The sequence below is a fragment of the Cylas formicarius genome, unplaced genomic scaffold (genome assembly GCF_029955315.1).
Source record: "Cylas formicarius isolate icCylForm1 unplaced genomic scaffold, icCylForm1.1 PGA_scaffold_4__25_contigs__length_36172078, whole genome shotgun sequence".
Classification (NCBI taxonomy): domain Eukaryota; kingdom Metazoa; phylum Arthropoda; class Insecta; order Coleoptera; family Brentidae; genus Cylas; species Cylas formicarius.
Window position 1 is genome coordinate 24,689,009 of NW_026844334.1, and position 27,981 is coordinate 24,716,989.

At 32.6% G+C, this 27,981-nt stretch overlaps 1 protein-coding gene across 2 annotated transcripts; it reads right to left on the bottom strand.

Annotated features, from left to right (window-relative positions):
- On the bottom strand, window positions 1–27,820 carry LOC132701064 (probable peptidoglycan muropeptide transporter SLC46). Of its 2 annotated transcripts, XM_060668718.1 has the most exons (10): window positions 27,694–27,820; window positions 27,053–27,155; window positions 26,781–26,990; window positions 17,665–17,950; window positions 7,783–8,466; window positions 5,321–5,422; window positions 4,852–4,989; window positions 2,548–2,631; window positions 2,323–2,479; window positions 1–373 (listed from the first exon to the last, which is right to left on the bottom strand). In XM_060668718.1, exons 2-10 carry the CDS (start codon window positions 27,125–27,127, stop codon window positions 142–144), a joined length of 1,968 nt encoding a protein of 655 aa, XP_060524701.1. In that variant the 5' UTR covers window positions 27,128–27,155; window positions 27,694–27,820; the 3' UTR covers window positions 1–141. The 2 variants fall into 2 exon arrangements, with proteins under 2 accessions (XP_060524701.1, XP_060524702.1); XM_060668719.1 differs by lacking the exons at window positions 26,781–26,990; window positions 27,053–27,155; window positions 27,694–27,820 and adding an exon at window positions 24,963–25,122.
- Between the last annotated feature and the right edge of the window lie 161 nt (window positions 27,821–27,981).

Below are 27,981 nucleotides of genomic sequence, written 5' to 3' on the forward strand. Positions count from 1 at the left end.
TAAATCGAAACCTTTTATTTTGTTTTTCTGCAAGTGTTCAAAACAAAATAAGTTCGTGCAATTCATCGCAATCTTCAACATAAATATAAAAAACTCTTGTTATCACAATAAAATTACAAATCACATTTTGGGGAAAACGAGTCACTTTTCGTTTTCAAAAGCCAGATTTTCCACACCGCCCGTCGTTTCCGGTTGCGCCCCAGGAGATTTTCTGACCCCGTTCAAAATTGGGCTACCGATCTGAGCTTCTTTGGGAGCTACGGTAAGTATCGCCGATTCCGGTATGACGTGCTCATTTAATTGGACTCCAACTTCTGCGTCTTTGCTGGTTGACGCAAGCCTTGCGTCTTTTTTGTGCTGAATGTAGAACCACCTATAAACGTTAAAGTAATTGAAAATTTATTTCGTTTCACATTGGTATTTATAGGTATTTAATGCTGGCTCCAAAACAACGTAATACGAGCAAATTTATATATTGCGTTTTAAAATATATTTTCTATAATCTCTAGTCTCCAATATTCAAGTATTCAATAATCAGGAGTGCGCAAAGTCCCACTTTAAAACATCATTTGTGGAGCCATTTCGAGGTTTACGGTACTTTAGTCACGGGTTGGGAGCGATTTGATGTTTTCGGTAGATTTAAGACACTGATGGAATTTTGATGTTTGGCACACTCGATAAACATATCCGTTCTGATTGGCAATGATTATTGCAAATATTAATGTCGTACAAAAAATTTAATATGAACACTTTTATAAACTGACTGCATAATATATTAGGTACAAATTTTTGGATTAGTTACTTTATTTTGTAATATCAAGATATGACATGGAATGTAAAGCAGACATAAACCAGTTTCAGAGTATTCCTTAAAGAACCACTTAAGGGTAGAAATTTATACTTTGAACTGAGAAGGCTTTTACTTGATGAAAATCCATTTATCAAAATAAATAAGAACTAAAAGTTCAGATTTTCACGAAATTATATATTTCGACATGACAATTGTTTCGACAACACCGTGTCTTTATCAAATTTGATAAAGACACGGTGTTGTCGAAACAATTGTCATGTCAAAATATATAATTTCGTGAAAATCTGAACTTTTAGTTCTTATTTATTTTAATTTATACTTTATGATCATAAATAGAACTTCGACATAAAGACTTATCCAGGGAAGTAAACAAAACTTTAGTCATTCTTTTAAAAATCAGCAACTGCTTTACTTTGGAAAATGTAAAGTGAAAACATCTGTGAGGATTAACTACAATTTCAGGAATACCAAAATGAAGTAATTATGTCAGTTTTGGGTAATTTACTTGGAAGGTTTTGTAACAAGAGCAATCACGAAGCGACATAAAAAAAATGTTTTTCGATTTTAACTATCAAATTAATGTGATAAATGGAAAATTAAAACGCTTAAAGTGGAAATGGTTCCGAAAATTTAAGTTTTGTTTTAAGTTCTAATTTTTATTTCATTCATATTTTAGGTTAGTATAAAGATATTGTAAAGACGTAGTTTTCAATGGGTTCTTCTTTGACTCTGTAATGATAAAAAAAATGTAGTTGCATTTTTTTTTCGATAGTCTTTCTTTACGTTTACATCAGAAATCGTCAAGTCGTAGTATTTTCATAGCACAATTATAGCCTAGAAAAAGCCGTTCACGACTACAAGTGTACTAAAATGTCAAACCTTTCTGGAATTATCGCCATTTATTTTTGAAAGCGTTCGAACGCCCCGCTATTTTTCTTTGAGTTAGCGCTTTTAAATAGTACCCCCGTCGAAACCGCTGAAACCGGGTTATTAAAATTAAGATGGCAATTACGCCCCCGTATAGCCTTTTCAGAAACTCCACAATAATATCAAGAATTTTCTATTGGCCGATTTACTTAATAACTTCTGGGACCATCCGCTGTAATACAGCACCTAGTCTCTAATGAGCCACCTTATATATTCCTTCCTATTTGAATTATATTTTTTTATCATTTTATGATTATCTGCGATTTCTAAGTATTAGAGAGTTGAAAATTTGAAAATATCCAGGACAATTGCAGCATCTACAAAAATATTTTTTTCAGAAATGACATATAGGACCATATTTTGGGACCAGACTATGGGCAGAATCGGTGGTTATTTTTTTTTAATTTCATATTCTAGGGGTAATCTCTAAATCACTAAGTAAAAAAACTTTTATTTGAAGCTACATTATAGCATTATAGCATTTTATGAATCAAAAAAGTTACTAACGTTGATTATATCTAAAGCTTAATTTCTCCTCAATATAAAATATTGTCAAACTAAATATTAGCCAAAAAGTGAATTACCCAAATATAATAACAGCGGGAATTGTCAATATTCCTCCCAGAATGAAAAACGCTCCTGGCATGGATTTAATTGTTGCTGAATAAGTGGCACTGTACATCGGTCCGTACAGTAGTGGCATCAATGCTTCACAAGCCCCAAATAATGAATTCAGTTTTCCTATAATTCAGAACAATTAGGTTACTTCATTTTGTAATTATATAAAGGAAAATAGACTGCGTATTTACCTAATTCATCTGAAGGAACCAATTTTGAAGCAATTGATCTCATTGCAATGAAAGAGGTACCATTTAGGATCTCCACAATCGCACCTGAAAAGCAAACATATACTCTTCAATGATGACTAGAAAATAATAGTCTAGCAGAATTTCGCAATTCGTTGTGAAGCAATCGTCATTGTATTCGAGATGGGTTTACGAGGTTTGCTTTTTATACAGATTGCATAATATTCTATAAGGATCTAATATGGTATTCCCAATTTTGCCTAGCATCTTTAATGTGTTAAATGAATTCGTGTTAAATCCTTAAATGGGAAAATTGTGAATAATACATAGGGTTTTTGAGCAAATTCAATCTTACAATCTCAAAAGAGGTAGTAATTTGGTAGAAAACTTTTATAGAATAAATGAAAAAATAGTTTTTGGATCACTTTAAAAGACACATTTTTATTGGTAATAAGTTTTATGTACTTAGAAACTGCTTTTACTAACTTTTCATAAAAAAAAAATAATTAACTATTGCAAACCTGTTTTCATTTGCTGACAGTTCCACACTGGCGAAGAATGCCCTAAATTATTTATAAATGCAGTGTTAAACTTTCCATATAAACATAGCAAACTTCTCAGTTAATTGTTGGAATTTATTCTTGAGAAATCTTAAGGGTTCCAACACTTTAATGTTGGGGCATTCTATTTACCTAATGATATATTAATGTAAGTTTTCAAAAGAATTATTAATAAGTTTTAAACAGTTCATATATTTCGTGTTCGTGTATTTTTATTATTATTATAGTTATTATTCATCAAATATGTTTCCGGGCGGTTATATTGGTCGTTACGTTTTCGATAGACCTACATGTATTATACCGCCTTATCTACGCTTTACTGGAAATACGCGTTCCATCTACTCCTTATCAACAACAGGAATTTTTAACAACCACGATATCGTTTAAAGCCTATCTAAAAATTCACGAAGGAATGTGAAGCATGACGTACGCAATTCAACAAAAGCGAATTATGTAAGCTGGATAATTTCCAATTTGCCGCGACTTCCGCAAAAACGCAAGGTCACAAATTTGCGGGATAATCGCCCGGCTAATCGCTAGATTGTGCAAAATACAGGACAAAACAAAGCATACAAAAGTGTTCACGAAAAAAAAACACGGCGGATATTCTAATCAAAAATGCAAACACATTTTGGGTTAACTAAAAAAAATAAGTAGAAGTGTTTGGTCATGACTTGCAAATCCAGGTGTATTTATGGCGCGGTCGTTGTTTATTTTCGAGCAAGAAAAGTAAACTTTATAGTTATTGATATCGAATTCCTTCTACTGGCACAAATATATATATATTTTTAATGTTAAGAACAAAACGGCGGTTCATGAAGTCTTGAATATCTGCTTGGTTTAAACGAAACTCAATATATGGTAGCACCGCTATCTCAGATTGCGACATTGATATTAACATAAACTATTTTGAATTATTTCATTTGTGACAGCCACACAAATATGAATTATGAATTCTTAGGTTACAGTAAGAACCGAGAAGGAAGATATAAATATAAGTACTTAAGTGGCAGACATTAGATAAACATTCCTAAGACACTTCAATCTTTATTTAGAAAGTGCAAATCGATTTTTTTTCTTCCATTATGTAGATAAGCTCGTGACGAAATGGCATTTCCAATAAGGGGTGATCATGCAGAATCTGGGAGAATGATGATGATGCAAATTTCTCTTCGAAACGGATTGTCATAATTTATTACTATCCAGCAAAACGGAATAATTCAATTTACACATATTCATTACCCGTAATTGTCTACGAGAACAATTGCAACGTAGGAAAAGAAAATCGTAGGTTTAGTTAGGAAGCGAATAGCAAGTTTTGCTAAAAAATTAAGGACTCGACTAGGCTTTTTTTAAAAAATATCAGCATGTTCGAAAGAATGATTTTCATTAATAAAATTGTCTACAACCTTCATTAATTAACGTTCTTTTAAGTAAACGTAAATTTTGCTAGAAAATGTTTTTTTTTTACGCAAAATAATAATGAAAATACTTAATATGTTAATAAATGTTATTACTATATTGGTATATGAATATGAAACATAATACACTTAATTTTTTTTAATATCTACATGTTAATATAACAAATTATATGGAGAGCTACAGATTGCATTATAGTCCTAAAAAATAATTATAAAGGATCAATATTTCAGTATCGTTTCAACAGCCAAATTGAGAATGTCGAATTTGTAAATAGCAGCTATTAACGTTTTCTGCAGAATGATACGTTTGAAAAGCGAATTCTTACCTAAATAAAAAACCATGGACGTCTTAGCGAAGCCATATACAAAACTTGACAAAATTTTGCTCATGGAAGAGTATATGCCGATAATAGCATCGTCGATTTTCAATACGTGGCTGAATATGCCCACGGATACGGACGTCCCTGCAATAAAAATAAACATTGTATTTGTAGTTTTTTTAATTATCGATTATCCAAAACCGAAAAAAGTGTTCTTGAATTCATCAAGCAATGGTTTTTTACACGCAAAATAATTGGAACAAACTTGCCGTGCAAGGCTAAACTCCGGTGATCATTCCATTTAATTTACATAATTTTTAAAAAATGTTATCGAAGTAATAATTAAGCCGATGGAAAATTTTGTCACGTTGGAAAGCGCTGAACCGTTGACTATATTTTTTTTTGATAGATGCGACAAAAAACATTGCCGAAAATTACAACAAATAATTTTATGTGGTAATTGTGGTTTACTTACCTATTAAATTAGTAATCATGCTGTAGGTCGAGAATATGCTGTAGTCTACTTCGTCCCAGTTGAAACGATACCTCGTAAAAAGATACGACACGTTCATTTCGCCTACAAAAAAATCGATTTTTATTGATACCTTCGAGAATATAACTTCACTCTGACGAAAGCAAATAATTTATGTTTGGTTTAAAGTAATCATGTATGATAAAGTTTGTCAAAGAAAGCAATTTCCTTTAAGAAAAAAAAGTAGTGACAAGAAAAGATAGAGAAAACATGGAGAATTTATTAGTAATTGTATGTACCTTAATAGAAAATTCACGTATATTTCTATATAGCAGTTTTGTGCTCAAGGTGTCCACTTTGTCATTAGATATGAAAGTAGGAAGTAAGGAGCTTTTGACACATGAGACTACTTTCCTTGCTAAACGTAAATGCTATATGATTTGAATTAGAATTTCTGTGTGTGCAGGGTTATATATAATATATTCTTAATGAAAACACTATATAGGTGTCGTCAGTCTCTAGTTCAAATCACAAAATTAATTAATGTTAAAATCTTCACTAGTAATATGTATTCATAAAAAGCAATAAAATATATTACGTAAACAAATTCAAGTTTTTAATGAAGTTGCAGCACATATAATTCCGCTTGCACTTTTTTAGTCAGATGACCTGTAAGTTCATCCCTTAATTCATTATGACCTGTTCTTTTAACATCAAAGGTAATTATTATTTAACTTTCCCTAAAACCAAAAGCTTTCTGCTAAATGATTCGATATGACTGATTATGAAAATATGTATAATGTATTTTGATAAATTAAACAAAACTACTTAAGCTTAACTTAAGCTGAACCCCAAAACTGGGTATATAAAGTGTGAAGAATTTATAACCACAACTTAACTATAATATCTTGAAGTTCGGGAAGATCCTTTCGCTAACCAAGCTAGTATGATTTATTTGCGTTTATTAATTTAGTATTTATAGCTGTTGACAATTTATCTATGATAATTTTGCACCTGTCGGTATCTTGGCCAGTGAAACATGCGTCAAAGGTTATTGTGGTCGTAAATCGAGTATTAAATTTATCGTGGTATTTCGATTTTCGAGAAGCATGAACAATCGTTTATTTGCCATTGTTTAAATCAAGTCCACATTACTATTTGGCTTTAATGGTTCTGATTAATGACATTTCCAGAAACTCTACTTGTTAGGCGATACAAAAAAAATAATTGAAGTATTAGTTTAGGTTTTAATTTTTCGGCATTTGTAAGTTCTTACGATGATTTTCTTTAAAAAATACCATCCGGTAACAAAATTGGCAATTAACTGAAGGTCTACTGGGATAGGATACTCTTCATTGTTAATTATTGCGTTACGAAATGTATTAGCAAGGCCGGACAACAATCTCTTGAACTTACCATTTTGTAAACTAAAAGCACTGTCCGAACAAGTTTTTTCTTCAAATTTCAATGCAGCAGGGTTCCTTACATTATTCGATAATTCAAAAATAATAAAGTTGCCTCTGGGTATAATAGGAAATATTTAATGTGTAAATATTTATAAATAATACAGGTATTTCAAAATACCAGTCAATTGCTTTATTGTCAAAAGAAATTCATAAAACAAATTAAGATGAAAAAATATTCCTCAGATGGATATTTTTCAACACTTCAACATGAATTTTTTTACCTAAAAACGTTCAATTCAATTTTCATTTTCAATTTACTTTTTCTGAAACAGACAAGTTTATTGGGAATTTTTGTTTTAACTCTGACCATACTATTTTATCGAATATTGAGATTTGAAACAATTTAAAAAGACCTAAAATTTTGCAATAGTAATATCAGGGATTTTCGCAATAAAATGCAGGAAAAGTTAGGTATTGACAAATCTTACCAATTCAAAATTATTATTATTGTTACAGCTGAGTTACGATGATTATTTTCAAGAATTCTCATAGCAAAAGTATCCGCTTAAAAAATAATTATAATAATAACTAACCAAATTTATTGAGTTGGCCCATCAGGAGTTTTAACTCGTCCTAGTAGTTGTTTGATATTACCGTAGAATAAATAAACTTTACCATGATATTACCCCACAATTTTGCCTCAGCAGAGTAGTTTTTAAACAGATGATTTTCATTTCTTTAAAAAGACAAAAATATTTTACATTCCTAGAATTTTTAAATACAATTTTCGTAAATTGAACTGAGGTGGCTTTTACTTGATGAAAATCCATTTATCAAAATAAATAAGAACTAAAAGTTCAGATTTTCACGAAATTATATATTATGACATGACAATTGTTTCGACAGCACCGTGTCTTTATCAAATATTTGATTTGTCATGTCATAATATATAATTTCGTGAAAATCGGAACTTTTAGTTCTTATTTATTTTGACAATTTTCGTAATTTCTCCCTTTTTTGTCTACTATATTTTTACAATATCAAAAAACGAGCACTTACCATGCATTGGACCAATGACGACCATTACCACCAACATCAGCAACATGACCTTGACCTTTCGATTATTGGGGCCTTCTTTAAAGGCTACCTTGAACGTTTCCAAGATGTGGCGCACGTCGAAAAAGTCTGCGAGAAATGCGCAAGGCGAACTACCCACGCTGGGGGTATCGACGCGCTTATGTTCCTTCACTTTCGTAAACCCGTAATACAAAGCGACGATGTACATGCAAGCCGATATCGAAAACACCCCGTAGAACCCGATTTTTTTGTACAGGATACCGCTAAGCGCCAATCCAATAGGTATTCCCAACGAACAAAACACATTCACTATACCGATCCTTAGCGTCCTGTTGTCGACTGTCGTAACGTCAGCAATATAACTAAACACTCCCATGAACATTGTGAACCAACCACCTGTCATTGCTGGAAATAGTCCCTCGATAAAACCAGCAACCTCCATGGGAAGTTCGTAATAGAAGTAGGTGCACACCATCAGACCTAAAACGGTCATCAGTTCGCCGAAGATTGGGAATAGCATGCACGGTTTTCTCTTGCCCCACCTATCGCTCCAAGAACCTATGAACATGATTACGAACGCCGGCAATCCGCTTTGGAGTATGGTTTTCCAGACACCCATCGATGCTACCAATTGCTGCACTTCCTTTTCTTCGTTGGTGTAGTTGGCTGCAAAATATATGACAGCTCATTGATCTGGAGTATTTATTACAGAAAATATACAAAAATATTTTTCAATGTTTTTCCCGTAAGAGCGTAAATCCGCTTGAATTATCTGAACCTTTCACTCCGATTCTCATCTGACTGACCGTTTTCATTTTAAACACCGTAGTAAACTGTTTTTCTACTCACGGCTGTAAAATACCTAATTACACATCGATCTAGCGTGCGGGAGGCGTCACTTTACCACGTCAATTTCGTTTTCCACGGATCCGAGCTACTTCGGACATTTGCGGGATTTTACCGCACGGGTTTGGATTTTGAAATTTGTCAATTCTGACGGTCATTTCAGTGAATGTATTTGTGTTGTTTTATGAAAATGCACCCATAAACTAACGCTCGTAGAAAAAATATAGCACGCAACACGTTCGGTAAACGTTTCAAGTCACTCGTTAATTAAACACTCGCTCCGCTCGTGCCAAATAAACTCGTGAGTCAAATGCCGCTTACCGCACTGGTTGTATAATATACTATAGTTGTGATAAGTAAAGCATTCGAGGTAAAATTAAAACTTAAGCATAGCGAAAGAGAATCCAATAGGACTGGAATACTCTCCTTACCAAGATTCATTGGAGTGGGCCAGTAAATAACAATATGCGTGGTAAAACTCAGATCGACATTCATCTAGAATTTTTGTTTTGTCGGTCTCTTAGTTAAACATAGTTATAAAACTAGTTTCAACAAAATTTTTCCGTTTATCTTTTACAAAAATACCAAACCGGGCAGATCAAAGCAATGGATATTCGAAAGAGTTTTTCACATCAGAAATTATTTTTTGAAAGTAAGCTATTCAATGTGTTGCCAGTCGGCATCCCTTGTTTTTAAGTTATTAAAAATGGCGGCTCCTTCATGGCATTTATCTAGTGGTGATGTTTTGATACATTAACCCTAGTCTTTTCACAAATAAGTGACTAGCATTGTCAAATCATAAAAACATACTGCGTGTCCATATTAATAGTTGGGTCAAAATTTAACTCTTCTGGGTTTTCCTCCGCTGCGTTACATTGATTGTCAGATTTATGAAATTTCAGTTCCTGTGCCAGCTTCTCTCTTCATTCAACAAATTATGTAAAAAGAAGTAGATTCAAGTAACCGTATTTTAGCAATTTTATTTTGGTATTATCTTAAAAAAGGAACAACTATATATTCAATTCTGGTTTAACGGGTAATATTGTTCATATTCGATTTAAATGACACCAATGCCCAGTAATTTCTGCATTTCAGATGTTACTTATCTGTCTTAAACGGACACCGTCAATGTTTTGTTGCACAACAGTCGGTAGTTGACCTTACACGGTGGAAAAATTGTTCATAGGCGGCGGCATTTGGGCGGTATTTTATCCTTAATATCTAGGCGAATTCAGTGATTCGTTCAACCGCAAATAAAAGTACCGTAATGTGGATGCATTCCAATAAAAGATTGAATTTAAAAAAGTATCCGAAATGCACAGAATTGAAAAAATATCTAAATTTGTGCTAAATCGTTATTAAAACTGGACAGAATCAAAACTATATGGTTTCTAAAAATTTCATCAATATCATGGTTAGCATCCATTGTTTGTGAAAGGTTATCACTTTTTGGTATATATGATGTTAAATTATGGTAGATTTTGGATCATAATTTCATGTTCAAGCGGTCAAAATGTTTTGTATGCTTATATCATAATAAGCTAGTTAAAAATAAGACCAAGACTGTCATGTCTACAACAAATCAATGACGAATGGAACCACGACAGATGTTAAATTTAGACAATTGTGATCTTGTTCTAGGCGATTGAACAAAATTTTTGGGTATGTATTTGGATAGAACTTATTATGGGTGTATCGACGCGGAAAGTAAATCCTACCTTGCTTGTTTAATCGCAACTGACTAGCTGCCGTTCTCGTTCCTTTTTGTCGATTGTCTCTTCAAAAAAAAAGAAACGCGCACAACTAGGCTGGCTGAACCAGGCTAGAGGTTAGGCAAATTTATAATAATAAAAAAAACTAATTGATACTCACAATTTACCCGAAAAATATTCCTCTACCAATATAAGATCGAACATACCGCCGACCTTAAAATCACCAAGTGTATTTTAACAAAATAACATTCTAGTGTAATCAATGAAAGAAAAGAAAACAAAACTAAAATGAGAAAAAAAATATTTTCTTCTAAATTTATTCTAAATAAGGTAAACGACATCGTTTGGATATGCGCCTTTGCAAAAAACCGTTTCTAGTTCTAACTGTCGCTACTCGGCAAATACCGTCAGTTCCAGGATGAACCTGTGTTACTCGGGCAAGTAACCATCTTCTTTTATGACTACCATATTTCCTATGTTTAATAAGGGGTATTTTTTGTTCATTTCGAACGCTGCTGAAGCGTGTTCAAATAATGGTGATGCCACCGCTTCCAGAATTCGCTATGCAATCGTTGCACCAATTCGAAACGTTGTAAACTATTAATATTAGCGTTCGTACAATCCTTAGAAGGTAAAGAAGTAAGAGGCTCCAGAGTTAAAAAATGCCCTTTAGTCAAAGCACTTATGTCATTAGGGTCACTACTCAAAGGGTGTAAAGGTCTTGAGTTTAGAACAGATTTGATGCAACATAGCGTTGTATACATTTCCTCGAAAGTTAATTTGTTTAGCCCTATTGACCGAACCAGGTGATACTTCATGCTACGCACACCAGCTTCCCATAACCCTCCGAAATTAGGTGCTGATGGTGGATTAAAGTACCATTTGATTTTTTCCGTCTCAACGGCGTTTTTCATGAGCTCCATCAGTTGTCTATTGGCACCAATAAAATTGGTACCACAATCGGAGCGGACAATATTACAACGTCCTCTACGTGCGATAAAGCGCTTTAAAGCACAAACGAAAGCGTCAGTACACAAACTGGAAACCAGTTCTAAATGTATGGCCTTAACGGCAAAACAAACAAAAATACAAACATATGCCTTCTGGGCCTTTATCCCTCTGCCCTTTAAAGGCGTTACAGAAAAGGGACCTGCAAAGTCCACCCCTACTTCCTGAAATGGCTTGGCCTGTGATACACGTCCTGCCGGTAAATCGGTCATGTATGGTACAACAGGCTTGGGATCCACTCGAAAGCATCTTAAACAACGAGACAAACACCTACGAATAGCATTTTTCGCTGACAGTATCCAGAACTGTTGTAGAATGAAAAAATGCAATCTTTGCAAACCCGGATGCAAATATTTCCTATGTAAATGTAATCAGTTCAGTAAGACGATGTTTTTGAGGGAGTAACAAAGGAAATTTCCTGTCGTGTGGCAAAGATTTGGAATTTATCAAGCGACCGCCGACCCTCAAGAAACCTTGATCATCCATAAATGGATTCAATTTTCTTAAAACCTTATCTTTTGTTTTTTCTAGCTTATATATAGCATCAGAGAAAACCTCGCGTTGTACTTGCCAAACAAGACACAAAAGTGCATTGTTTATATCTTCTTCGCAAAGAGCTGCTGAACAAGCGGCAACCGGATTTTGGCGTTTTGTACGAATATTATTGCAAAATTTTACACAATATGCAATGATCGTTAACATTTTTCCAATGAAGAATATCCATTAAACACACCGTACGGGTCCGATATGGAAATTAACGTCGTCATAGACTTGCTCTCCTCTTCTAAGCATTCAGAGGGAATTTCGGTCGAAAAATCGCGAGGCCAATGATCAGAAGAGTAACGAAGAAACCGAGGCCCATGAAACCAAGTAGGGTGTTCTAAGAATTGTGAAGGAATAAGTCCTCTACTGGCACAATCTGCGGGGTTGCCGTTAGTAGGAATATAACGCCAACTATCAGGAAACATCTTATCTTGGATATGACTTACTCGATTACTAACGAATGTTTGCCGTCTAAGAGCAGAGAATTTAATCCACGCCAGAGTTACTTTTGAATCTGACCACGCGAAAAATTTTTTAATTATAATTTTATTCAGAGCATCACGAATAAACTCTACTAAATTTGACAACAAAACCGCAGCACATAGTTCCAAACGGGGCACGGTTATTCTCTTCAGAGGTGCGACTTTCGATTTTCCAGCAACGAAATAAATTTTATGCTCTCCACACACCCATATCCGCTTTGGCTAGCATCACAAAATCCATGCATTTCACATTCAGCTTGAAACACATGCATGTGCCTAGGAATTTTTAGAGAAGATAACAGATCCAACTCACACTGAAATTTTCTCCATTTCGCGGGAATTTCGGGGGGAGGTTCCTGGTTCCAATCAAGGCCCAAGCTCCATGAATTAAACATTTAGAGAACAAATTTGACAAAATCCCTCTTTTGGTACACTCGGTACTCGAAATATTAGCAATTTTAAAAGTAAAACTATCAAAAAGCTGGTTGCCACTGCAACCCAAGAAGTTTGAGGCATAGCGGTTCGACTGTTCTGATGTTCAAGAGGGGTGTCCGATAAAACCTCCGCACAATTAGTAGCCCATTTTCGTAACTCAAAACCACCTCTCTTTAGAAGTTCTGAGAGCTCAAATTTTATACGTTTACCAACTTCCAGATCGTGAAAACCTGTCAGAATATTGTCAACGTAAATATCAGACAACAGGGGAAATAGGGTGAACTACTAACTCCAAAAACCAAAGTATCCAATCTATACTCTTGTACCGGCTTTTCACGATCAAATCTCCATAAAATATGTTGAAACCTTTTAGCCTCATTGCGAACCCGTATTTGCAAAAACATCTTCTTAATGTCTGCTATCAAAACGAATTTATGCAAACGGAATTTAAGCAAAATGTTGGAAATATCGGAATGAAGTTTTGGACCAGCATAAAGTGTAGAGTTCAATGAGACCCCATTGGAGGAATTCATCGACGAATCGAATACCACGCGGAGCTTGGTTGACACGGATTGTTCCCGTATGACACAATGATGAGCAATGTAGTACCGACCAGGCTCATCGGTCCGACTAACGATCGATATATAACCAGCCTCGATATATTCCCTCATAAAATTTCTATACAAGTCGAGCAAAGCTGGGTTATGATATAATCTATTTTCCAAAGAATAAACTCTGCGTAAAGCTAAATTTTTCGACTTACCAAAAATTGGGTTCTTTAATCGAAAAGGCAAAGCGACAACGTATCGACTAGAAAAATCTTTAAAATGGGTTTTCTTGTATAGGTTTTCACAAAATTCAGTTTCTGGCGATACCGTTTTGATATTAGGTACGCTTTCGACCTCCCATAGCCGCTTAATATTATTATTTAGCGACTCCCAAATTTTTGTACAATACATCGGTAAAGAAGCGACATTAGTTTTGTTCGAAATCTTAGATTTTCCTAGAGCAACCCAACCAAAAATTGTTTCCCGGGTCCGGGAAATTAATCCTATTGTTTTTCATTATAGATGTAAGCTCCGCTACCCTAATTTCCAAATCGATATCGCCACGTTTCCAAAATTTCCTATCGGCCAGTTCAAAAGTATGAAAGTACGGCATATGCGCAATTGACAACAAATTGTTGGAAGGACCAAAGCCCTTAAAGCCAACTGTGGTTCTGGTGAAAAGTGAGGCCTGACAATACAATTAACAACCCCCTTCGCCGTTACGAATTCTTGGTTGCCAATGCCCGCTATATGAGTTTTACACTGTTCGCGAGGCCGCCCAAGACGCATCAGACAATCTTCCGAAATAAAATTGGCCGCTGAAGCGGAGTCAAACAAAACACGAATTGACACAAATTCCCCTCTAAAATTCTTAATGTGAACAACAGCCGTAGGAAAAATTGACACTACATCGGAAGAGGAAACTAACGATGTTGCGACAGGAATAACACTATCACAATTATTCAACGTATCTTGATCTTCGTTTTGTCCGCCCGTTGGCGATGCAAGTTCTGTACCCGAAGTATTGGTACTACTATTACCTTTTGAAAAGTGTAGCAAAGCATTGTGGCGACAGCCACACCAACAAATCTGTGACACAGTAAAATCTTTAACAACATGTGCTCCAAAACAAATCAGACATAAATTTTTTACTTTTATAAAATTAAATCTGGCATAAGGAGTTTTCCCCAAAAATTTACTGCAAGACGCTAAAGAATGTTCCGCCCTACATAACGAACAAACAACTCCACCGGCTACGAAAACACCAGGCGTTGATTGTGGTTTCTTAAACGAGGCGCGCTCATCTTAATTTGGATATGAAGTTTTGAAATTATTTTTAACCGCCACCTGTATTGCAGATGAAGCCTGCATAGCCCGAAGTTGCGCATCCAAAAATGAATACAGGTCTTTATATGACGGTTGTCCTTTCGAAGTTCCACTACTACTATCGCTTGTTTTATTAGCAAATTCAAGTTCGAATTTATTACGCGTGTTGCTTGGAATTTTATACAAAAGCAAATGAAAGTTTACGAAGTCCCATTGATCAACTGGGTATTGCAAGTTTCCGAGTGCCTCCAAATTTTTGAAAAATGTATTCAAGAGTTTGCTCAACTCAGTAATATTATCATCATTTTTCAATGGAGCAAAAAAGTAAATTTCATTCCAAAAATGTGTAGCAATCAGTCTATGATTTTCATATTTTTTAACCAGTGCATTATATGCAATAGAATAGTTATCGTCCGTAAGAGGCATAGAGCGAACCAAAGCTAAAGGCTCACCCTCCAAATACTTAAGTAAATACCTAAATTTACAACTATTAAACATGTCAAGAAATGTTCTCGACTCTTTATAGTTACCCGAAAAAACCTTTACGCCTAAAGGCTCCAGTTTGATAGATTTTTTTGTACATTGCGAAATGGGTGCGGACGAAGAACCAGTACCAACAAGCTCGAAATAAATCGCTTTGAACCCATAAAATATCTTTGAAGTAGTGGCCCTAACTTCATCCTGTTGTAAAAATTCTTGTTCCTTCAAAACAGAAGTTAAAATCAAGATATTGTTAAGAAGTTCTTGAAATTTTGTATATTCTTTCAATGTATCTTCATATCTACCCTTGAGTTCATAAATGTGCGAGTCATCAGCCTTGGCTTTTACAGCTAAGGAGTATACCTCTTTAATACTATTTAAACAAGTAGTTCTTTGAACGATATATCTATTTAATTTTTCAGTATTGGAAGCCGAAAGAGTGGGTGCCATTTTCCAATAACAAAATGGACAAAAAAAGACCCGAAATTTTCTAAATTGCCGCCGCTAATTACCGATAAAATGTAATCAGTTATTTAGGTTAAATTAAGAATCCGAAAATGAGGCTAGTCAAGATTTAAACCCGGTTAGAATGCCTCTCAAAGTAAAAGTGAAGTCATATGGATTTGCTCGAAACAAATTCCCTTTCCTATATCCAAACTCAGATATATTAAAAACGAAAGAAAGAAAAAAAATTATTGCAACGCCATCTTAGCATACAAAATTGCTAATGCCTCGGCGAAATAGAAAAGAAAGAAATTATATATATATATATATATATATATATTATATATATATATATATATATATATATATATATATATATATATATATATATATATATATATATATATATATATATATATATATATATATATATATATATATATATATATATATATATATATATATATATATATATATATATATATATATATATATATAGATATACATATATATATATATATATATATATATATATATATATATATATATATATATATATATATATATATATAATTGTGTAATCGGTGACCAAAAAAATTCGTTTTCTTATATATATATATATATATATATATATATATATATATATATATATATATATATATATATATATATATATATATATATATATATATATATATATATATATATATATATATATATATATAAAAGAAAACGAATTTTTTTGGTCACCGATTACACAATTATTTTCCGAAAACTAGTATCCGACTCGTATGGACCAAATTTTGTATCGACGCGGAAAGTTAATCCTACCTTGCTTGTTTAATCGCAACTGACTAGGTGCCGTTCTCGTTCCTTTTTGTCGATTGTCTCTTCAAAAAAAAGAAACGCGCATAGCGTCGCAAAAAAATAGCCTGGCTGAACCAGGCTAGAGGTTAGGCCAATTTATAATAATAAAAAAAAACTAAATGATACAATTTACCCGAAAAATATTCCTCTACCAATAAGATCGAACAATGGGATTGTCATGTAAATAAAGTAGTAGATAAATTAAATGGATATTACATAGAAAACTATAAAAATGCTTTATAACACAAATTTTGTCTTATGTATGGAAATTGCCGAGATAGAAAGGATTTTTATTGTACAAAAGAGACCCTTCATACAAGAATGAATTTTTTTTTGCTTGTTTTTTTTTTTTAAACAGACACCTTTTTGAATATGAATATGGGTCTAGGAAGTGTACAATATACGAACTATACACTGTACATATTCCAGACACAGACTGAGTAAGACTGAGAAGGTTGCTTATAATTCGTATATTATAATTAGACTTTAGATTAGTTTACCAAACAACAAAAACAATTAAATGATTCAAAAAAAAAGTTAAAGAGAACAATTTGTAATTTTCTAACGAAATGGAACCATATGGTACAGGATTTTATAGTTTTAATGTTAATACTTTAGAAGTAGGTATCTGAAATATAAATTTATGCAATCGATCCGAATTGTATATACTGCTATTTTGGCGGCTTGGTCTACAAAGTCTGATTTTTAAATGTTATTATTTTAATTTTGTTATGGTGTCACTTGCTTGAAAATTGATTAGCTTAAGGGTAGGGCGATATGATTTGGAGAACTTGGGGAATATAATCAAAATAATTAATAGAAATCTCATACTCAAATTCATTTTAGGATTATTCATTTAAGAAATCCCGAAAACGTTAAAATTTTAGTTATAAACACTAAACGGTTGGATTCAAAAATGCCATAATTTATAGGGGTGTAGATTTAAAAAAATACTTAGATATTTTTTGCAATAAAAAGTAATTTTATTTTTTGTGTTCTTTCTAATAATTCTGCGTCATAAAGGAATAATGAAGAGTCCAGAAACCTCATTTTATTGTGATTTACATTTAAGCACAAAGAAAGAGGCCACGTACTAACCATCAAACAATTGGAATTAAAGTATCTCATCCCTTGCCGTAGTATTTAGATCAATGATGTACATCATAAACTCACCCGTTTGTCTGGCACTAAGCGCGTCGCACACCGAATCAGGATATCCCAAGTTTACTCTGCAAGCCTTTTCCAAATTTAGATTCTGTGTAGCAAGACTAGCGAATACACTCGGTATAATGTAACAGGCCAACATGGGCTCCACGGTGATGTTTTCCTTTAGGAAGTTGTACTTTTCGCGCCATGTCGTATAAGTCGGCGATTCTCCTCCTTTCTGGTCCTTGGTATCCTCCTTCTGGTTTTTGGCTTTGGTAGAAACTGTTTTGGCCATGTTTGTTTGTCCGTGCCCCTAAAATTGATCACACGTATTTAATATGTAGTAAAACAAACAAAATAGATTTACTTTAAATTATTTTTTTATGTGGTTAGTGCTTGGAAGCCCGCGAGGGCGCCCCCCTTTAATGTTGTTAGTATTTTTACACCTTTTCATCGATTCTTTTATGTAATTATCCACGTGATTGGTGAACGATTAGATGTTTATGGAAATCGAAAAAATTTTCGTTGATGAAAATTTTCATATTAGTGCTTTCGAGTCTGCTTCGTTGAATCAAAATGTTTTGAATGATGCAAAGTTGTCGATTCTGATAAGAACATATGACAACTTGGTTCCTTAGTAAAGATGGATGGATGCGTTTTAAGGCGTTTTATTTGCTTGCTTTGTTGAAATCCTTCAGGCATAATGTTATTAATTTCAGGTTGTTTACTATTGTTAACAAAACTGCTGAAATAAACATCCTAACCTCTTATTTATACGACAAAAGTCGATCCGGTTTTGGTATTTTTCTATTTATCTGATTATTTTCATTAGTAAATTTTATTTTTGACATTAAGCATCAACAACTTATACAATGTCAACTTTCTGATTATTTTTTTAAAGATTCGTCTAGGTAAGAATCACAATTGCGATACTTTTGTATACATTGTTATAATATTTGTAGGATTTTATACATAAATAATTTATATACATAATTGTTATATATATAATAATTATACATAATTGGAAAATTAAATATTCATCCACTTGACGTGATTACAATACACATAACATCAAGCGATTCAGAGTTGAAGTGGCAAAAACCAAGGGCAGATTACTCTCAGGTATATGTGGAAAATAATTCCTATGAACATGGGCACAATTGGAGATTGCGTTCAATAAGTAGTTGCTATAAAGCAAGTGAGAAACAAAGTTTCCATTATGTGGCCAATTTACCTTGTTTAAATTTAAAACAGACTACTAACTCCAAACGTTTTCCTTAAATACTATACGACATAAATAATAATCGTAACGTGACCATTTTCAATGAGTTTCTTAATAGCGATGATTCTTAAGGAACCTTCTTCATTAACCCAAACAAAGCGAGACCATCAATACCGCTTCGATAGCATTGGTCACTTCCTTTAAGTTTTTAAAATGCGTGGCACAAAGCGAACCGGTAATAATCCATTTGATTGACCAGAAAAGCCGAGAATTATTTTAATTTGAATAATCGCACAAGGTGAATCGCATTAACCGCCGCTGCACCGTTTAAGTACGGCTTATTTTTTCGGTAACTTGTAGGCCGATTTTTTGGTTGAATTTTGCTTTCTTTCTCTTATTGTAATGTGTTATATAAAATTGAAACAGTCACAAAAACGATTTTACTTGCATTAAATCTGCATAAGACCAAAAATTTGAAATTTTCTGAGCATGCGTCAACTTTATAAGCTCTGTTTGTATATACGCATTACAGTCAGAATAAGAAAAATAGTAGAGAAAGTATAAAGTCAGGAAGAACTTGAACATCAGAAATAGAAAGTAGAGTGTGTGAAGATACGATAAAGGACTCGAATCAGTTGAAGTTATTTCTTTTGTTTTAATTTATTTATTTATAGGGACAGTAAAATAGAATAATAGGGCATTCGAAAGTGATTAAATGTTTTTTGTTTTAGTAGCAATGTAAGAATAAGTGACATTGACTGACGCTAATTATGACACACAAATATTTAAGAAGTGTTCGTTTTTTAGTTACCTCGCAGTATTTAGAATACGAGTCAAAACATGTTTCTACTAAAAATGCTTTATCGATTTTTTAAATAAAGAAAGTTTTTATTTATATAAAATTTAGCTGAAGGTTCCCTCTCCTAGTCTGTAACAAATCTATATCAATCAATCAAATATGGAATCAACATAAAGCTGATATTGAAGACAAATAGACATGTCTACACAAAATTTGCGAAATTATGCAATAAATAAATACCATTTCAGTCACGAGGTTGATTTGGTACGAGTGGTCGATTGTTTAATAATCGAGCGACTGAAGAAGTTTATCAATGTATACTTTTTCTACGACCCTGAGTTGTTTCTGGGTGCATTTTTTTCAATACGGCATGAAGACATTCACTGACTGACCTGTGGCGTGACTATCAGAACTGAAAAACAAAAGTGACTCGCGACAGTCGTTAACGAAACTAACGTCTTTAAGTGACACTTTATTGACGCTTGTTGCATAATTATGTATTTCAGACTAGAATAGTCTTGTAAAAACCAATATTCAATAAAAATAGAATAACAAGCTATTACCGATATTTCCAAAATTGCAAATTTACCGAAAAAGGGAATTTCACAGTTTTCATAGTTACTAAAATCATTAGATATAAGACCTCTGTAATACTAAAAATATTTCAGAGAATACAATATCTAATATGTGATATATGTATTAATATTATTATATTACTTTTATATGTGTGTAGGATTTTAAATATTAATTAATTTTATAATTTAAGTTTCTTAATAAAACATTTACTACAAAAAGTTGTGTGTGTTTATAACTTCTATTTAAATTGGTTAAATTAAGCAAATTTTCACAAAAGTCAAATTACTTGAAAAAATCTTGAGGATTCATATTAAAGTTACCTACATAATGCAGTGGATTATTCAACTTTAGAAAAATGCAATATTGTACGTTCGGAGAACTGGTATTAATACGAAAATGATTGTCTCGCCACACTATTCAATGCTTATTAGCACATTTAATAAGATTAATCCAAAATTCCTGCTTGCAGGCAACTTTTCCACCCGTAAAAAATCTGGATATTTTTTTTGCTTTTAAAATGAATAAATATTTGTCGTAAATTGTATAGTATATTACATACCGATTAGACTGACTTCACCTTCATCACTTTTATTAAGTACTTTTTGATTCATTTTATTTGTAATATGCGCGTTTAGATGTGGCAAAGAGGTGATGATCATAATCTGTAATTGTGGTAATTGGCTTCTGTGTGTGCAATTAAAAAGCTATCAAGTAAAAAAAAAATTCAAGTACACGCTGCGGCACGCTGGGGTATATTATATTTTCAATTAGATTACCTTACCAGTACCTTGACACTCTTTGTTAATCCTTGAAATAAAAAAAATATTATAAAGTTACTGGTAATAATACCAGGTAATTTCCTTATGCAATGGTTTGTTAAAAGCAATCACTACCTAAAACTTGCCAAAGGTATTTGAAAACTAAAGTTTAGTGACTCAAAGTAATATATCTCGTTTATTATTTGTTTTTGAGAAATATGTTAAATACAAAAGTTATGGATGAAACTAAAAGAAACAATTTAAAGTTATTTTCAAATATATAGGGCGGTTCATAAATATATGGGAACTCAGATATTTTTCAATGGAATGAATATTATTAAATTAATAGATAGAGTGTTTTTGGAATTATGGACATTTTTTAGTCAAAAATTCTCTATGTTTAATATATTATATTTTGGACTCCGACAGTTGTAATTTAATTATGTCAACAATTTTATAAAGTCATTTATCATATACTTGTCTTGAAGTTAGTTCAAATTGCTTATACAGCGTGAATGAAAATGAAAAATATCAATTTTCGTTTAAAAATCAATTTAAGTATAATTATTTCAGATAAGAGCATATGTTAGCAGCATGTTAATACAAAATTAAATCCGGAAAAATAAAATTATGAACTGCGCAGCTAGAGAAACAATTTAAACAGTATTTTACTCTACGGATAATATTCAAAATTTAATATTAATAATGCTAAAAAACCACAAAATAAAAAAGAACTGATTAATTAAGTTTCATTTTATTTATTGCACAAAATGTCTCCCACAGACTTTCGATATACGCGCTAACACGGTCTTTTAACGATTGGGCAGTATTCGCTATCATTTCAAACTTTTCTTATCCTTTGTTTCACGTCCTTTTTTGTTGTGAGGGTGTTTTATAGACCTGATCTTTAATACATCCCCACAGAAAATAGTCCTTTGTTTGGTCACTAGATCTAGGTGGTCCTCTAATCGTGCCACCTCTTATCCACCGTTAAGGAAATAAATAGTTTAGGTAGTTCGGAATTTGATGGGCCTGATGTACATGAGCACATTTTTTGCCTCACTTCGTTTGTAATAGCTCTTAACATATTTTGCAACCTTTGCTCATTTACTGTATTTTCCACCTCAAACATTTAACTCTGTGTCATCATACAATGGGGTCTGTTGAAGTATAATAATAAAAGTTATGCCTATTAACCCAACCGTTTTTATGAAATGTCGATTCATCCGCAAAAACATATTCGAAAAAATCATCAAGAATTATTTCCTATTCCCACGCACAACATGTTGATCTAATTTGATAATCATTTTCATTGGGTTCTTGATTATAAGGATGCATTTAATTGTTTGGCAATAAATTATGGGACATTTGTCGTACACGTGCATGCACGATGACACTACGTAATACTTGAAATTCATTTTCCTCTTTGACTATAGTCTTCACCTTTTTGTTCTTTTCCTAAGCAACACTTTCAGTTCGAGTAAAACGATTCGCCAAATTCTCAAGAGTTCTGTTAGATGGCTGCCTCTATCGGGATCCTGTGCATGACGCATTTTGTCGCTAGATCCCAGTATGAAAATCATGTCGACAATTTCTTCCATCGAAAAGTTAATGCATGAGTTGCTATTTGCAATTAACAACAAATTAATTAATTAATTAAAGACGTGACTAAAAACACTATTTATAGTTTTTCACAAAATTTGAAAAATATTCGGAGTTTTGTTCGTAAAAATGTGTAGACATTTTCCATTAATATGTTGCGAATGCAATGTTACCAACTATTCCAAACGAAGTGAGACAAAAAATGTGCTCCTGCACATCACGCCCATTAAGGTCCGAACTACTTAAATCATTGATTTTCTGAACGGTGGATAGGAAGAGGTAGTAGGATTAGAGGGCCACCTAGATCTCGTAATCAAACAAAGGACTATTTTCTGTGGGGATATTTTAAATTTAGTGTTAAAGACGAGGTCTATAAAACTTTTAGTCTTATCTATAACTTTGGGATTAATTATTCAACAAATAATAAATGAAATGCACCTAATTTTCCAAAGAAACTTCCACAGGCTACTGTAATACTATTTACGAAACTTCTGAATTCCTTCTGTGTCGGTTTTTGTTGAGTCGAACTTGCTAACGTTTCGCTTAAGCTTAACTGAAACTTGTTAGTTTTGGTTAGACGAGGAAGTTTTATAAAAAGTACTTTGACACACTATTTGGACAACGGGTATAATTATACTTCTACTAAATAATATTACAAGAGGAAATTGAGTTAAATTTAACAGAGTAATTTGAGATAAAAAAAATGAACGGTTGAGAAATTATGAAAAACATAATTTAGGAACATGTTAAATTTCTACCGCACCACCGGAAATAAATAGTTTCATGTTTTTTTTTCATTTTATTATTTGATGATTTATTCAATTTGTTATTGTATGTTACGAAACCGTTTATCCAAGTTAAAAAGATATTTAACAATAAATAAGTCAATAACTACCTATACATAAGGGTTGTGTTGGTCCTGACAAATGCAAATGTGCGTCGAGATTTCTCACTTTTTCGCCATCGACTCAATAAAAAAACATAAAAAAACATAACTGTACGGACGCTAAAGGGAAAGTTGCACTTGTTTTTAATAAGAAATAAGATGTTTTAAAATATTTGAATTGGATTAGAGTGTATTTTAAGTTTTAGAGGTTTGGTTGGTTTTTGTATCGAAAGGAAATAAAAATGCGGTTGTTACAACAGGCATTTTTTAAGTAAAAGTTTAAATTCGCCAAAAACGGTATACCAAAAAAATTCGCAAATTTTTCAAAGTAATTTTTAAATATGTAGTTTATAAATAAAAAAATCATAAAATCGCAGTAGCTTTTGATTTAGTTTTTCCTTATGTATATATAAAACATTCAGTAAAAGCAGTAAACTTGCGCTTTCAAATACAAAGGTAAAAACATATAATTTTCCTTAAATGGTTACTGTCGTTAATGTAGGTCGATGTACGAATTACCAATCTTAATACTCATATTTACATTTAAATTTATCAAAGTAATCTTAATGTCTGAACCGGTCACTTTATTTTCACTTTCTCATACGAGAGCGAACTGCAGTTAAACTTGACAGCTGATGTATAAAACTATAATCAAGTCCACGAAAATGAAAACAAAACATAGTTACGTTATTTTCTAAAAAACTTTAGGTTTAGTAATTTTGATGTCCTCAATATTTTATTAATTTTAACTATTTTTTTTAAATCGGTTCAAAACTTAAAATCTTGTTTACCAAAACATGCTTATTTTCGTGGTTTAACTAAACATTTGGTCGTTATGTTAACATTGTGTATTTTACATTTTTAAGTAAATAAAATAATAAAATGATTATTATGATTGGATATTGGAAGTGAAAATATTGAGATTTTTAACATCTTGTTTTATTTTACCTATTTTTTTTTCAGTAAGTGTTCTGTTAGAATCGACCGTAGCACTAAGTACGCATTACTTTTTATAGATCCTTGTTATAGGAATATTTGTATTATTATGTAGTATTTTGTATAATAAACGATAAATAAAATGAAATTGAATTTATATTTCAATTTTTAAAAAAGTAAAACTCCAAAAGGTTTTTGACGGATTTAGAAATTAGTCCCTGAATTCTTTTAATTCACTATAATTTCTTTATTTTTGTTATATTATACGTATAGGGAGCACGGTAAACATTCTGGATATCCAATAATTTCAGGTAACGGAGATGATTGGAAATTCGAGGTGACCGCAAAGTCCTTCAAAGTATTTTCCAAAAAATGTTAATAATGATTTAAAATAAAGGATTAAAATATCTTTGGGATCAAATTTAGTATTGGGCATAAAAATTTCGATATCTAGTTATTCAGTAACAAAAAGCAATAGAATTGAATTGAAACGAAACATTTAGAGCGTAATTATCATCCACGATAACAAAAAATTTCAAGACAAACCTCCAATGAAAGTCAACAGCGTCACTCTCGCTATTCCGACCAGTCGATCATCTCCCGATGTGCGGCACTTTCATTCGCGAAAAGCGGTAACTTTGCCGTTAATTACTTAATTCAAATGAGATCGAAATGCAAACGCGCTGTCTCGCATGCTTTTAGTCCGCAGCCCCACTCGATAGCCAATACTTAAATGACCCCCCTACCTTTTGATAGGTTACGCCGGCGGTTATATAATTTTGAATCTTCATTTTCCGTTGTTCTGTTCTGTTGTCAAAATTGACATTAGTATTGCATTGCCAATATTTGTGTAGGTGGAAAAATATATATTAAAATAGAAATTTGACTCTCGCCAAGTGCGGTTATCAGTTTTCTTCTTAAACTATTTCCTAATATGTTTTAGATTAGAGTCCTGACATTTCGAAATTATTATTTTAATTTGTCTTTCTCCTCCTTCTTTTATGGTCCATTATAAGCATGAATTTGTTCAGTTGGTGTTTTTAATTTAAAAAAGGCGAAAACTTGACGAAAGCACGTTTGAGAGGTTACAGCGAAACTTAGTGGACCTTTCGAGAAGCCGAAGTCAAACAAATATAATAGACCGACGTTTGAAGAAAACGAATTTGAATATTCTGGTCTATGTGGACGTCCTGCATCTGTATTTTCTATAGGCTAGTCATAAAAAAATATTAAAGGTATTTGAGTTAACATGGGCCATAACGAAAGGAAGAGATAACAGAAATTAAAATAATAATTAAGAAATGTCACGAGTCTTTGGCAACTAAAGTATTTCAGGAAAAAGAAAACTGGCCACCCCACTGGATCCTATTTAAAAAACCCTATCCAATCCAGTTTTAACTTTTTCTTCTACATAGAGTGTCCAAAAAAGCAAATTTGTCAATATCATCCAAATTCAAGGTTAGCTATGGGATTTTTTTCATTAAAAAAAAAAGCAGCCCGGGGTCACGAAAGCCTCAACACACGAGCTTTCTTAATAAGAGAGGAACCCCGTCACAAAAAATGGGACACGCCGTTCATTTAAATGTCTTCTTTTTTGACAATGACTATTTTGACTATGTTCGAAATAATATCGATTCAATTTTTTAGCTACAATGATGGCTACATAAACCTTTCATTTCATTTCTCTCAAATCTTTCATCTATTTTTTTAAATAGCAATAATAATAATAACATATATGACCTAAAAATTATACAACTCCACAGAACCAAAAATCAAAAAATCTCACGCAGCAACTCTCTAAATAACTAAATAACAGAATCAATGGGTGGTCGAAAACCGTGCAAAACCCAAATAAGGGATTCAAGTGAAGTGTAAAAGTTATCAGCTCTTTGGAATCATATCATGCAAAGAAGCTTTCTCTTACATCTCCGGGAAATTATAACTGTTTGTTTTAATATAATAATTTTATTGGTGAATTAAGGATAAATCAAAATATTGACCAATGATTTTAGAATGAAAGTCCCACTCTTCTTTGCATAATTGTATAATGATAAAACTCCCTATAATTTATCCTCTTCCATAAATTCTACTTTTACATGTATCCATCAATGGTTACCCTCGCTTGAGGCGAGTCGTGTTGCAAGCTGATGATGATGTTTTAAAGAAACTTTTGAAGTAAACCTTCAAGAATAAATAGAATGGAAATAGCCAATGGTGAGAGTCGAATTTGTATAGCTCAAAACCTTTTTGGTCGATTTTAATGCAAGTCATAGCCAACAAATCGCTTGCTAGTAATGAGATATATTGATGAACTACTTTTTTTTTACACTAGATACAGCAGGTACTGTTTGCGATAGTACATACTTGCTGTACCACATCTTCGGTACTGCCGTTCACCAAGTCAACATCTAGATCCAGTCTTATGTACATTCCAATCATTCCTGGGTCGCAAGTCCGAGTATCATGTTTTATGAAATTATATCCATCAACAGTGATAATTTCATCTGATATATTAGCGGATAGCCAGGTTCCACAAACAACCAAGAGTTCAGATAACTTTTCTCCTAAGTAAGACTACAAAATCAAGAAATTGTTATTTAATTATATAATTATATAAATAATACAAGTTTGATTACCATCAGCCTAACTATTTTTTCCCACATAGTTTGACCAATCGATTTCAAAATCTGACGACAATCCTTGAACGGCATATTTTTTCTTCAGATTAGGCGTTACTTCCTGAAAAAGTTAGAAAAGCGGTTATGTTATGTCATAACTGTATTGGTCAATTTGCAGCGAAAGTTCTTTTTAACGGTTGTTTTAAATTACTTTGTATAAATGAAGTCCTCAAAGTGAAGCTTTAGAGTTTTATGTAAAGTCAGAAGGCAGAACTTTAAACTTTTTCAGAATAAGGCAAATTGTTATTTTTTTTGTCCTATTGACAGTATCCCTTGGCTGGTAAATAAGTGAATATTTTTGTATCGATAAGACAATAATCTAATAATCAATCATAAAATTGCAATAAGATTTGCAGCAAATTAAGCAAAATGTTGACGATATTTTTTCCTTATTTTGAGCATAATTGTACCAAAAATCTTTAGACGTTTCAAAAAATTGGATGCTCTTTCCTTACTCACTTTTACTAGCCGGAACCATTTAAACTTAAAGTATGTTTTGTAACAAAATTAGACTTACACATGCTCTTCGCTTGTTGAAATTTTAATCTTTGCTAATGGATGGAAGTCCAAATTTTATTACTAAGTTTCAAATTACTTACGACGTAATTGCCTAATTATTTGGTATATTTCTGCGACACCAAAAATTATCCTCAACTATTGTTATGGGTATATTAAAATACTTTTGCAAGACGTTTCGCGTACGTAACGTAAACAGGAACAGATCCCGCACACACATATAACTCTAGCTTCAATTCGTTTTAAAAAGTAAATTACCTCTAAGTGTGGGTCGTATTTCATTTCATATGCTCTTGGTCTATAGCATAATCCGCAGTCATAAGTCCTTTTGTACAAAATTATTTGCCATGCATACAACCGAGAAATTCATT